We start from the raw sequence: 13650 nt of genomic DNA, 5'->3' as shown, positions 1-13650 counted from the left end.
AGGGATAGCACTTGGTATGAGATGGCCATGAGAAGAGGGTGCTCACAGCTCAGAAGCTGCTGAGGAACTCAGGGTGCATTGGCAGGCACCTTATCCTGCTCATGCACATTTTGAGGGAGTGAGGGATGTGATATGGATGAAGGGAGAGTCTGTCCATGGCTGAGGAGCTGCTGAGGGGGTTAGGGATGATGCCTCCCCTGCCCACCTGTGTCACGGTGTGACCAGCAGGGCCAGGGAGGTTATTCTCCCTCTGTACTCGGCACTGGTGAGACCGCTCCTCGAATCCTGTGTTCAGTTCTGGGCCCCTCACCACAAGAAGGATGTTGAGGCTCTGGAGTGAGTCCAGAGAAGAGCAACGAAGCTGGTGAAGGGGCTGGAGAACAGGCCTTATGAGGAGCGGCTGAGAGAGCTGGGGGTGTTTAGCCTGGAGAAGAGGAGGCTGAGGGGAGACCTCATTGCTCTCTACAACTACCTGAAAGGAGGTTGTGGAGAGGAGGGGGCTGGGCTCTTCTCCCAAGGGACAGGGGACAGGACGAGAGGGAATGGCCTCAAGCTCCACCAGGGGAGGTTTAGGCTGAACATTAGGGAAAAATTCTTCACAGAAAGGGTCATTGGTCCCTGTCAGAGGCTGCCCAGGGAGGGGGTTGAGTCACCTTCCCTGGAGGTGTTTAAGGCACGGGTGGACGAGGTGCTAAGGGACACGGTTTAGTGTTTGATAGGAACGGTTGGACTCGATGATCCGGTGGGTCTCTTCCAACCTGGTTATTGTATGATTCTATGATTCTATTTGTGGGGTGGCGAAGGATGTGAGGCAAGTGCAGGCAGAGGCTGTCCGTGGCTGAGGAGCTGCTAAGGGGGACCGGAGCAATGGAGGGCACCTTGCCCTCCCCACCCACGTCAGGGGTAGCGAGGCCAATGCAGGGAGCTGATGGGCGCCCTAATGCCCACCATTGAGGGGGCTGTGAAGGAGGATGGGGTGCAGTGGGGGTCAGCCCACCCACGTTGGGGGTGCTGGGGGGTGCGAGGCCAACGCAGGGGGCTGAGGGGCAGCCCAGAGCACACCCGGGGGGCTGCCCAGCCCCACGGGGCCCGGGGCGGGGCGGGGGCCGCGCATGCGCGGGGCGGAGCGGGGCCGAGCCCGGGGCTGCTGTCGGCATCGGGGTTGTTGCTGCTGCTGCTGCCGCTGTTTGGTGCGGGTGCCGGGGCTGGTGCCGGTGCCGGGTCGGTGCGGGGCCATGGGGACGCAGGGAGCCGGGAGGAAGCGGCTGCCGAACCGCGAGCGCCTGACGGCGGAGGACGATGCGCTCAACCAGATCGCCCGCGAGGTGAGCGCCGGGAGAGACCCCCGCCTGCTCCTTGCCCCCTCCTCCCCAGCCCCCCTTCCACCTCTCCTTTCTCCTCCTCCCCCCCCATCCCCTTCTCCTACTCCCCATCCCTTTCTCCCTTCTCCTATCTCCTACTCCCCATCCGTTTCTCCCATCTCCTACTCCCCATCCCTTTCTCCTTTCTCCCATCTCCTTCTCCCCCGTCCCTTTCTCCTTCTCCCCCGTCCCTTTCTCCTTCTCCTCATCCCTTTCTCCTTCTCCCCCGTCCCTTTCTCTTTCACCCCATCCCTTTCTCCTTCTCCCCCGTCCCTTTCTCTTTATCCCCCATCCATTTCTCAGTCTCCCCCATCCCTTTCTCCCCCACCTCCTTCCCTCTCCTTCTCCCCCACCTCCTTCCCTCCCCTTCTCCCCCACCTCCTTCCCTCTCCTTCTTCCCCCACCTCCTTCCCTCTCCTTCTCCCCCACCTCCTTCCCTCTCCTTCTCCCCCACCTCCTTCCCTCCCCTTCTCCCCCACCTCCTTCCCTCTCCTTCTCCCCCACCTCCTTCCCCCGTCCCCTTCTCCCCCACCTCCTTCCCCCCTCCCCTTCTCCCCCACCTCCTTCCCCCGTCCCCTTCTCCCCCACCTCCTTCCCCCGTCCCCTTCTCCCCCCACCTCCTTCCCCCATCCCCTTCTCCCCCACCTCCTTCCCCCGTCCCCTTCTCCCCACTTCTCCTTCCCCCGTCCCCTTCTCCTCCCTCTATCTATCCCTATCCCCTTCTCCTCCCCCCATCTCCTTCTCCTCCCTCTATCTATCCCTATCCCCTTCTCCTCCCCCCATCTCCTTCTCCTCCCTCTATCTATCCCCATCCCCTTCTCCCCTCCCTGCCCCTTCTCTCCCCCGTCCCCTTCTCCCCTCTTCTTCCATCCCCGGCTCCCCGTGGCAGCAATGGTGAAAGGGGAGTAACCCCCGCATTGCTCGCGGTGGGTTCAGTGATGCTGCGGTGTTTGTGGGAGAGGAGGAGGTTACTGGTGCCAGCCCTTCTCTGTGAGCCCCTCAGCCACAGACGTGGACCGTGTCATGGCTGTGCTGGTGACACGGACACAGGGCATGGGCTTTCGGCTGATGTGTGACCATCCAAGGGATAAATAAGGAGCCAGAAGGCTGCCAGAGACTTGTTCTGCAGCTGTGCCGGTGACTGGAACCCAGGACATGGGCTCTTAGCTTGTGTGGGCTCATTCAAGGGAAAAAAACATAAATCAGAAGGCTGCATGAAGCTTGTTCTGCAGATATGTTGGTGACAGGTACACAGGGCATGGGCATTCGGCTTATGTGGTTGCATCCAAAGGGTAAATTGGGAGTCAGAAGGCTTCAAGAGGCTTGTTGTGCAGCTGTGCTAGTGATCAGGACCCAGGGCATGGGCATTCGGGCTTGTGTAGGTGCATCCAAGGGATAAAACATAAACCAGAAGGCTGCAGGAGGCTTGTTCTGCATCCTTCCTCCCAGAGACCTACAACACGGAGATGGGCAACCTCACCCAAGATCGGAATGAGCAGCCCTGGAGTGGTCTTGTAGAATCATTTGGTTGGAAAAGATCTTTGAGATCATTGTGTCCAACCATATCTGTCTGCTGCTAAATCCTATCTCTGAGCAGTCTCTGTGCTGATGGGATGCTGGCCGTCCTTTTCCCTCAGCCTGGGCTGTGCGTATCTCCTCTCTGCCTTGTCTCGCTCTCGCCCCAAGATGAGTTACGAAATAAATTGCTCTTCCAAAAGGGATGCGAGTCACTCCTGGTTGCCTTTCCTGAATCACAGTTGCTGCAGGATCAGATGAACACTCGTGTGCAGGTTGGATTTGGTGGCAGCCAGGTGTTAAATGGAGTTAGCTGTGATATCGTGTAATTTGCAGGTTATTATAAAGGGCAATCCGGATGTGAGAAGCCTTTACTGTTCTTGTCTCCCTTTCTGCCAGAGGCTACGTTATTGTCGCAGGATGGAAAAGTGCCTAGGGATGGAGTTTGAGGTAGGAGGACGAGAATGTCTCTTGTCCTGGATGTACGATAGCAAATGAGAGGTTGTGCTGTCTTTTAGAGTTTGATCATGGTAACATCTGAGGAATGGCTTTGGGATGAAGGTTTAAATTCCACAGCTGTGTCCTGGCTGTGCTGTCATTTGGTAAAGGAAGGCATCAGTTTGTAACGAAGCACCTAGGTTGTCTGTCTATGCTGCATGATTCTCTCCTGCTGTCACTTTTCTTTATTTTATGTGCTGCTTGTCACTGTATTGTGAAGTGGTTTGGGGCATCAAATACCATCTTGATTTGCTTTTTGGTTTGCTTTTTTTTTTTTCAGGGGAAGGGATTGTTTAAAGGACAACTGCATTTGGTCAAAAAGCCCAACACAAGCATGTCTTTAATCTTTTCCCTTGAGTGCTAAAGCTGCGAACTGCCAAGTTCAAGGTTCAGCATTTTCCCATATTATTTTAACTCTTTGCATTCCTCTGTCTCAGATTTTGTGCTTGTAATTGTTTTGTTGTTTAACGGCCCATTTCCTATGTGAGGGATCCCTGAGGAAACTTAGTATAATCTAAGTGCTCCTAAAACTGAAAAGTAAGCTTTTTGTCTCCTAAAAAAGATGCTAACAATCTTCATAGTAAGAAGGGTACAAGGGTTCCTGATGTTTGGGCTTCCATCTTTCCTTGCAGGTGTTTAGGCAAAGCTGAGACATAGATACGTTGCTATTGTGCATAGATTTTTCACTTCTCTTCCCTTTTTTTCTTCCTTTGTTATTCAGGAACCATGAATGCTTGCAAGTTAGTAGGATCGCATTTTGTCATGCTCAGGTGGGAGCCCAGGAGCGCTCAAACCAGGCTTATTCACAGAGATACTTTAACCTTGGGATCTCTGGGAATAGGTTGAAATGAGTGCATCTTCTTTCCTTTTAGGTTTCCTCCAAAAGGACTGCGTGGCTTTGACCCTTTCCAGTTGTGCTTTGTAATTGCCAGAAGATCTTGAAAAATCAACAGCTCTTGCTATTTTGTGTGCTTCTGTAAGGGCACATCAGGGCTTGTAAAGAATCTTTTATTAAACTCCTGCCATTTGGAGCATACATCTTTATGGAATTTGCAGCTGGGACATCTTACTGTGTATGTGCAGTCTCACGTAGACCAGCAGAGCCTTGTGGGTTGTGGGAATGCTCTTAGAGGAAGTCACTGAGCAAGCGGAAGGAAACTGTAAAAGTGAAGCAGACTGTAGTAACGGGTTTTAGTAGCAGTATTAGTAACGTCAGCGGTAAAAGTAATTTTTAATATTTGAGGCTGTTTCTGAACTAGATCAGCTGAGAGTAGGTTATCACCTTGTCTAGAGTGGAGGTGGAAGGTGCAGTTCCTGTAAATCACCTGCCTAGCAGGGAAGATTAGTACTGTGCCATGAAATCTAGCTGTTGAGTTTCTGACATCCACTAATGCTAATTAAATGGATGGCAAATGTGTAAATATAGTTAAAGTAAGCACTTGGTGTTCTGAGTGTCCAGGGGACACGTTTGGCTGCCACTCTGGGCTTGCTGCACACACACCTTGTGTTGCTGAGGTTGTTTTTTTCCAGGTGTCAGCACTTGCAGATGAGAGCGGAGCTGGTCAGTGATAGGCTTCTCCGCTTCCAGGCTCGTGTTGACGGCAGTAGATTATTGTGTGTTTAGGTCAATGGAAACTTTTGGGCTATTTTATTCCTCTCTGTGAATACATGCCAGCAGTGTTTGCAAAATCCAGCAGCTTGATACTCCTGGAGTCTTCTGTGCCAGCAGTAATTGCGTGTGGGTACCAGGCAGTCATCTCTCTGTTCTCTTGAGCTGGTGCATGTGTCGTTCAGGAAGGCGGAGTCCTGGGCTGCTAAACCTTCTCCTGGACTGGCCTTCTGCTTGGGTTGGATAGGTTTGATGTGATAACCTGAGACTTTATTTCTAGGGGACCCCAGAGGGGCGGAAGAGGAGGGGAAGATTTAAATCAGACATCAGGATGAAATTTTTCACTATGAAGGTGGTGACACTGGCCCAGGTTGCCCAGGGAAGTTGTGGCTGCCCCGTCCCTGGAGGTGTTTAAGGCCAGGTTGGATGGGGCTTGGAGCAGCCTGGTCGCTGCCCATGGCAGGGGGTGGAACTGGGTAGACTTTAAGGTCCCTGCCAACTCAAACCATTCTATGATTCTATGAACATACTGCTTTTTCTCACCTCCACTCTGCTCTTCGCTAGTTACAGTAATAGCTCAGTGTTACTTGAGCAGGAAGACTTTTGCAAACCCAATGAGGAGCTGCCATCTGTGGAAATGAGATATTTCTCTTCTGAGCAAAGAATATTAGTCACTGGCTTATATTTCCTTGAATGAGGAAGAACAAGGTTGTGGTAAACTGCTTGTTTTTATTAGGAAAGTCATTTACACCTTGTTTTGCTGACATTTTGCAAACAGACGTGTTTTATATTGCTCAGGAAAATAACCCTGCTGTGTGTCATCTCTGTGTTACAAATCTTTTCTTTTTCATCCGGTGATTTACAGAGTAGAACTCGCTATCAAGTGGTGTGAGGGCAGTACTTCAAGGAACATAACTTTATTTTTAATAGTGAGTAATGTTATGAGGGTTGCTTCTTCACTCTTCATACATTGTGTGCTGCTTCCAGAGTTTCAAGAACTGTCACTTGTCTGTTTATACATACAAACGTAATTATTTTCTAAATAACCAGCATGATCAGTGAAACAATCAAATTTACAGTCCACAAACTGAAGTTTTTAGTTTTGCCATTGACTTGCATTCTTAGTGGTTCAAAAATTAGGGTGTTACACTCTTACGAAGGAGCAGAAAGTGTAGCTGATTAGAAATAGCTCAAAAACAGGTGAAACCAGCCAGCTTTACTGGTTCCAGTAAGAAGTCACTATGTGACTTCAGAAGCCTAGTGAAGAGATGCTGTGAGCTTTGTATATGGAATTTAGATTTGAGGGCATAATATGGGGGAGAACACTCTGATTTATACAACATTTTGGGTGACCTGCATAAATATAGAAGAAAATAATTTGGCCAAAGTCGAAGCTCACACCAGCAGGATGGATATTTATGTGTGGGAGCCAAAGCCACGCAAACTTTATTGAACTGTTATGCAAACCAGATCATTGAAAGCAGCATATTCCCTAAGGATATACTAGGTAATCATAGAATGGTTTGGGTTGGAAGGGACCTTAAAGATCATCCAGTTCCAACCCCCTGCCATGGGCAGGGACACACCATCTGTGTGCCTTGTTAGTGTAGTGGTGGGACTTTTTTGAGCAGTTTTTGGTGTTAGAGGTTCATGAGGACCTTTGTAATCCAGATAAATATTCCAAAAGAAGCCTCTATGAACAGTCTGTTTTATCACAGAATCACTAGGTTGGAAAAGACCCACCGGATCATTGAGTCCAACCATTCTTATCAGCCACTATTATGTAGCACCCGTGGTTTTTACTTGGCTTTCATTTCATTACTTTCTGCCTTTATGACTGTCCATGTATCATCCCAAGAGAACAAATGATCCGGAATAGCATGCCTGGCTGTAGGTCTCTCTTCTAGAATAGAAAGTTATGAAGGCAAGGGGTGCTCATGGAGGGCTTGACTCAGCGTGGTTGTCCTAAATATAGGAAGGAGGACTTTGTAGGCGATGCTTGCCAGTAGGGTGTGGGAAATTGTTCTAAAACTGAGATGATTTTATGAAGCGAATGTGCTGTTCTTAGAATCATAGACTCATAGAGTGGTTTGGGTGGGAAGGGACTTTTAGAGGCCATCCAGTCCAACCCTTCTGCAGCGAGCAGGGACATCTTCAGCCCGATCAGGCTGCTCAGAGTCCCATCCAACCTGGCCTTAAATGTTTCCAGGGATGGGGCATTTACAACCTCCCGGGGCAACCTGTGCCTGTGTTTGACCATCCTCACCATGACAATAATATAAACTAATATCCAGTCTGAGCGTCTCTTTTAGTTTAAAACCATCACCCCTTGTCCTGGTGCTACAGGCCCTGCTGAAAAGTTTTTCCCCATCTTTCTTAAAAGCCCCCTTTAAGTATTGAAATGTCACAACAAGGTCTCAGAATCTTTTCTTCTTCAAGCTGAACACTCATTTTTCCTGATATTTTACGTCTAAATAGTCAACAAATAGCATCGGTATCATGTATAATCTTTCCCAAAGGAAATGCGTGAAGGAGCGGTTTTGCATGGTTTAAGAGGCGACCCAAAAATCTTAAGATCCATCTCATTTTACTTAAGTGGATGATTGTAGTCCATCTCCCAGTGCACAATGTGCCTCCCAGTACGCCTATAGTAACTTCAGATAATTAGTTGTCTGTTTTTTGTGTCTGTGCCTGGCCTGAGTCCTCTTCAGCTGTTCTCTTGCTGTCCGAGGAAACAGCTGTTTAGGGACCGTGATTCCTATTTCAGTCAAGTGAGAGACTACTGTTAGGATTAACAACATGGGAAGCCCAGCCTTTTTCTTTGCAAGCCCAGATGCTGAGCTTGTCTGCAGGACGCAATGCTAGTCATTACCTCATCTCAAAGGATGTTTTTCCAGGCCTGTTGCTGAATAAAGTTGGCACTGAAGTGTACTTAGAAGGCTTTCAGCACCGTTTGGGTATTTTTCCGTCCTTTGGTTACAAGGAGTGTGATCCACGTTGCATTTTGGGCTTGTGGAACAAGGTATTCGTCCCTCCTGTCAAGTCAGCAGGTTGCCAGGAGCAGCGAATCTGTCTAGCTAGGCATAAGCGCTCCTAGGCAAACCTTAAAATAGCAGCTCTGAAATATCAGCTGTTGTCTCACTTGTGTTGAAATACTTTTTGGGGGAGAAGTTGCCCATTGGAATGAGGGGGAGGGGAAGGGAACTGCAGGAAGCCAGATTTTCTGATAGCCAGATGGTTGTAAATGTGGCTGTGAGAGTCCTTTTTTTGAAATACTGAAGATACATCTGGGAAGGGAACGTGCATGGTCATTTTGTCAGGGAGCTTTCTCTGCTTCTGGTGTTATCTGGTGCTCTTGCTTATCACCCTGCTTCTACTGGGGATGAATAGCTGGCCTCACACATGGTAGAAAACCAGCTGGTGTTTGGATTTTCCTCACACAGGAAAGATGAAGAAAGAGCCTGAGGGCTTCTTATGGGAAGAATCTGTGGCCATCTACTCTCAACACACTCTTCCTTCACTTTATTCTAGCTGGAGAACAAGAAGGAGCTGTAGAATTTCCCCAGTTAAAGCTGGGGAAAAGACAACTGTTTGTGTTGAAATGAGGCTATTACATCAGGCAAAAATATATATTTTAAAGCATCCGTGTAGGTAGGCTTGGTTTTCAGTCTTGCAAATCAGTGTTGGCCAATTCCTGATGGATGCGTTTTTCATCCCATGGGCAGCTGAGGTGAGATGCTGTGGTTTAGGTCACTGCAGTTCAAGGTTACTGCAATCACTGGATTCCAATCTAACCTCTTTGCCCATAATTTTGTTTTAAAGTCTTAAAAGTATGATGCTGTAAGCTAAATTGCTGCTGGTGAGGAGCTGTTGTAAGCTTCTTCCTTCTCTGCCCTGCAAGGAGTGCAACCTCTTAAACTGAGGAATCTCAAGTGCCAGAACTCATTTGCAGGTACTCTTGGATATTTTGAGGATGGAGAACCACCAGTGTTGCTGGGAGGCAGCAAGAAATGACAGGGAGCTCTCAAAGGCCTGGTTGTAGAAACTTTAACTGTTGAAATTAAAGCTTGGGGTGTCATAGTAAGTACTAAGTAAGGCAATACTTCACTGATGGGAACGTGGAGGTTTTAATTACCTAGGAAGAGCTGGTCCAGTTGCCATGCGGTGCTTGCCATGTGTAATGACTTCAAGTAGGTGAATGAGCATGTGACATCATTTTGTCTTATGAAAATGTGGAAGTTCTGGTCAGGCTGTTAAAAGGTATTATTTTTTGGAGGCTACAGAGGGCATACGGCAGTCCTGTGTTCAGAGGCTGGGAAAAAGCCCAGAAAGAATCCTTTCACATGGGTCAGAACGTGCCACAACTAACCACTGCACTGGTTTGACAGCTGTCCTTACCTAGAGTACTCGCTGGTTAGACCTTTGCACCATTTCCTCTGCGTATTTGGATGGATTTCCAATTCTGCTGTTAAGCAAACTGATCTAAATGGCATGGAGTGTGGAGGGCAAGGCTTAGGAAGTATTTCCTGGTGAGCATAGCCACGAGCAGTTTTATGGTCTAACTGGCTGAGAGATTTGGGCATGGCCAGAGGAGAAGACACAAGCTAACTCTTACCCGGTTTCCAAAAATGAGGGTTGCCTGTTTGGGACTGGATCTACGCCCAAACCAAAAACTGGATGGAAAGGAGTGTGTCTGTGTAACGGCATCTCCCCGAGAGGGATCTGACTTGTGCATCAGCATCCAGCCTGCCATCCTGTTGTGTCCCTTCATCCATCAGTGTGCCATGTTTTTCTGTAAGTGAATTTCCCATATAGCGTGTATCCCTTTGGGGTGTGGGGCTCTGAAGGGGAGGTGCTTCTGAAATCCTTTGAAAAAATGTCGAGTTTATTGTCCGACATTAAAAAAAATGGAACTTGTAACAAAACTGGCTGTTTCTGAGTTAAGGAGAGATGGATGTTTCAGATATCGAGTGTAATTGCATATAAATGGTACAACTGTGGTCTGAAACCTTGAGTAACTCATTCTGACTTGGAAGCTCCACCAAATAGATTGAAATAACTAATTTAGAGACTAAAGGTACTGCTCAGTGCCAGTAAAAATGACTGTCTGAGCTAATTGCTCATTAACAATTTCTGACCTAGACCTGCAAAGCCGATGCTTCGTGCTGTCCTTTCTGTAAAACACCCTGGGTGTGATCTGAAGAGAGAAGGATTTGTTCAGTCACACACGCTCTGCCCTCCTGCGAGCCTGCAGCCTGTGAGCCAGCAGCTTGGCGTGGGCTCTGGTTTTATCCACCTAAATACTACTGCAGCATTTAAGAGCTGAGCTGGAGGCAATGAGCAGGGAAAGTGATCTGATGTTGCCAAATCCAAGCTGCGTTCCAGTCTTGGTTGTGGCGAGGAAGCCTCTTTGTTCCCTCTTGCTTCTTGTTCCTTGTACGTTCATCACAGCTCTCTTCTCCTTCCTGTATGTTGCTTTTTTGTGCAAAATGAGGGTTTCTTTTATGATACAGCTTAATCCTGGCGCTGCACTTGCAAAAATGCTGAGTGCTGTCAAGTTCTTTGATGCTGCATGAGCTCCTGAGCTCTTAGGGGAAATGTTTAGATTTCATTTTTGTATTGTAGATTGTCTTAGGGTGTTGGGACAGAGGGGGCTCTGCCTCTCTGGTCCCCAGGGGTTATTGGAGAAAGCCAGGTCCCCACAGTGCCAGGTCACTGCCCTGAGAGCTGCTGGGGTGAGAGTTGGGATTGTTCAGCCTGGAGAAGAGAAGGCTGCGGGGAGACATTAGAGCAGCTTCCAGTGCTGAAAGGGGCTCCAGGAAAGCTGGGGAGGGGCTTTGTAGCAAGGCCTGCTGTGACAGGACAAGAAGTAATGGTTTTAAATAAGGGGAGCGGAGATTTATGCTGGATTTGAGGAAGAAATTGTTTACAGTGAGAGTGCTGAGGTTGCCCAGGGAGGTGATGGAGGCCCCATCCCTGGAAACCTTCAAGGTCAGGTTGGATGGGACTTTGGGCAACCTGATGTGGCTAAAGATGTCCCTGCTCCTGCAGGAGGGTTGGACTGGATGACCTGTGTCCAACCCAAAGCATTCTATGATTCTGTGTTGCTGTACAAGAAATCAGAGCTTTTGGAAAACCAAAATTGCCAGGTGCCTCACCACTGCTGTGTTCCTATTTTTAATACCTGGTGATTAGGTAGGGCAGTGCTTGTTATTGTTGGCCCGTGAAGAAATGCAAAAATGATAGTTAACTTTCAGAGCAATGTTTTTCTCTCCGCTTAGCTGTCAGAAGGTTTATGTGAATGAATGTGGATTGTTCAATTTGTATTCAAACTAAGAAACAAGCAAGATGGTATCTCCAGCTGCTTTTGGCTAATCAAAAATAGATTCTCAGAGTTGGGTTTTTCCTACCATAATGTCATTACATGCAGTTTTTAGATGTAATTAGCGTCACATTGATTTATACTTCCTGGAATGGAAGAGCTTACTGGAAATGAGTTCCACAAAAGCAGGTTATTTGTGCGTTTACTGGTTTAGCTGGTCGGTCAGGGGCTTGAGTTTTAATATTACCTGCAATGAGGTGCTGGTGCCTCTGTCTGAGCAGTCTTACTGGGCAGGCTGTTCTCCCAATCCCACCAATGCCTTCGGTGCAAAGCTCTGCACAGAGAATTTAAAAGAACAATGTTTCTTCCCTTTTGGTCTCTGCTCTTGCATATCTTGTCACCTTTCCCTTCACCAGCATCTGGTTTAAATTTAATATCTCTTTTTCTTTGCCTTCCTCTTTTGAGTACTTCCTATGTCCCAAAATATCCTTTCTCTAATCCCACGTTCAAATACCGAATTTAGTTGAGCCTGTCTCTTCTGTCTGCGTTTGCCAGCCTCTTCCAGTCGACAGCCACGGAATCCAGGAGCATCTGGCACGCTAAAAGCTGGGTCAGGTTTTTCAACTCGCTCCCTCGGGTCAGATGGATTTCAGGCATCCCCTCTTGGGTCTTCTAATTATGGAGCGTTTATCAGCTGACATACTAGGATGACAGGAGAGCCAGGAAAAGCTCTTGGTGTGCTTCACATGTGGAAAAATCTCTGGGCTCCTATCGGACTCTTGTAGCTTCACATTTTTTCCCTTTTAAAACACACATGGCTTTTGATTGAGGTATTTCAGACATGGCTGTTTATGCTGGTGCCAATGTATTCCGGTTTTCATGTGGAAATGTGGCATCGTATTTGCTTTTGCTGACTGCGGACAGTAAAAGATAACAGCCGATTGGTTTTTATGCGTGTAATTGCTTCTCATTTCCCTCTGATTGCAAACTTCAAGCTCTTTCAATTGAGTTGCTAGGGAAATAATAGATATAACTTTGTGTTTTTAGAAAATAGATCAGTTTAAATTTTAATGGTGTGCAGCCCCATTGCTTTGCTGTGCAGCTGCATGTTTCCCATAAGCTGTTTTATTTAAAATATCCCTTCTCCCACATGAAATGTGTGCATGTGCGCAGTGGTTGTGATTTTCTTCCTTTACTGAGTGTGTTGCTGAGCTCTGAGAGGGTTTGCATTGATGAATATGCTGAATCAACGTCTGCTGAAAATTGAAGTGGGCTTTTGGGACATTTTTTTGTGACACCTCAAGGTCATGCTGTTCCATTGTCTATTAAATACGAAATTTAAATCTGCCCTGGTGTGAAATGAATGCATCGAAACAGGGGTGTGACCTAACCTTTACATGAACTGCGGAGGATTCCAGGGGCCCTGGGAAATAGTCTGCTTGTGTGTGGATACAAGGGATAATGTTGGTATATGTGGATTTATTTATAGAAGGTTATGTAGTGTTTTTAGTAATATTTGTACATGCTTGTCTAATTACCCTGGGGGAAAAAAGAAAATCTTGATTTGGTGAATGAGAGCAAGTGAAGAAAGGTTCTCTGTAGTGTGCTAGTGAAATGCTTTTGTATCACCGATGGAATAAATAGATCCTGTCAGGCTCAACAACAATCTTCAGGCGAGCAGAAATGCATCTGGTAACCCAGCACTTGTTGTCTAACCAAGCAATCTACACATTTAGCATTAGAAAACAAAGATGGATAGGTTTGTAGCGAGAGATGCTCTTGCCGCAGTTTATCCTGATGGGTTTTTTTGGGAGGGTTCAAGCTGTTAACACAGAACTGAGCTGCTTGTTGAGCTCTGTGCTACCTAGAGTTGCTGGTCTGAGGTCTGCAAGCTGTGCTGCTGGCATAACAGGTCTGCTCTTTGATATCCCACTGTAAAATTCACACAGAATTCACACAGAATAACCAGGTTGGAAGAGACCCACCGGATCATCGAGTCCAACCGTTCCCATCAAACACTAAACCATGTCCCTCAGCACCTCATCCACCCATGCCTTAAACACCTCCAGGGAAGGTGACTCAACCCCCTCCCTGGGCAGCCTGTTCCAGTGCCCAATGACCCTTTCTGTAAAGATTTTTTTGCTAACATCTAGCCTAAACCTCCCCTGGCGGAGCTTGAGGCCATTCCCTCTTGTCCCGTCCCCTGTCACTTGGGAGAAGAGGCCAGCACCCTCCTCTCTACAACGTCCTTTCAGGTAGTTGTAGAGAGCAATGAGGTCTCCCCTCAGCCTCCTCTTCTTCAGGCTAAAATGAATGTAGTGTGCAAAAAAAAAAATACTCTAATG

The 13650-nt window shown here is 47.7% G+C and overlaps 1 protein-coding gene across 16 annotated transcripts in view; it reads left to right on the top strand.

The window, feature by feature from the left end:
* Positions 1 to 1151: 1151 nt before the first annotated feature.
* LRRFIP1 (LRR binding FLII interacting protein 1) overlaps positions 1152 to 13650 on the top strand; it is a 125047-nt gene continuing 112548 nt past the window's right edge. For 5 of the 16 annotated variants that reach the window (XM_069860579.1, XM_069860577.1, XM_069860569.1 and 2 more), the window contains exon 1: positions 1156 to 1325. In XM_069860579.1, the coding sequence (XP_069716680.1) occupies positions 1236 to 1325 (90 nt within the window). In that variant the 5' untranslated portion in view covers positions 1156 to 1235. Of the gene's footprint in view, positions 1326 to 13650 lie in introns of all 16 variants that reach the window. The other 11 variants (XM_069860578.1, XM_069860568.1, XM_069860574.1 and 8 more) reach the window with 7 other exon arrangements.

This window comes from Phaenicophaeus curvirostris, chromosome 7 (assembly GCF_032191515.1).
Source record: "Phaenicophaeus curvirostris isolate KB17595 chromosome 7, BPBGC_Pcur_1.0, whole genome shotgun sequence".
NCBI lineage: Eukaryota > Metazoa > Chordata > Aves > Cuculiformes > Cuculidae > Phaenicophaeus > Phaenicophaeus curvirostris.
This window is presented reverse-complemented; position numbering and strand designations above follow the sequence as displayed.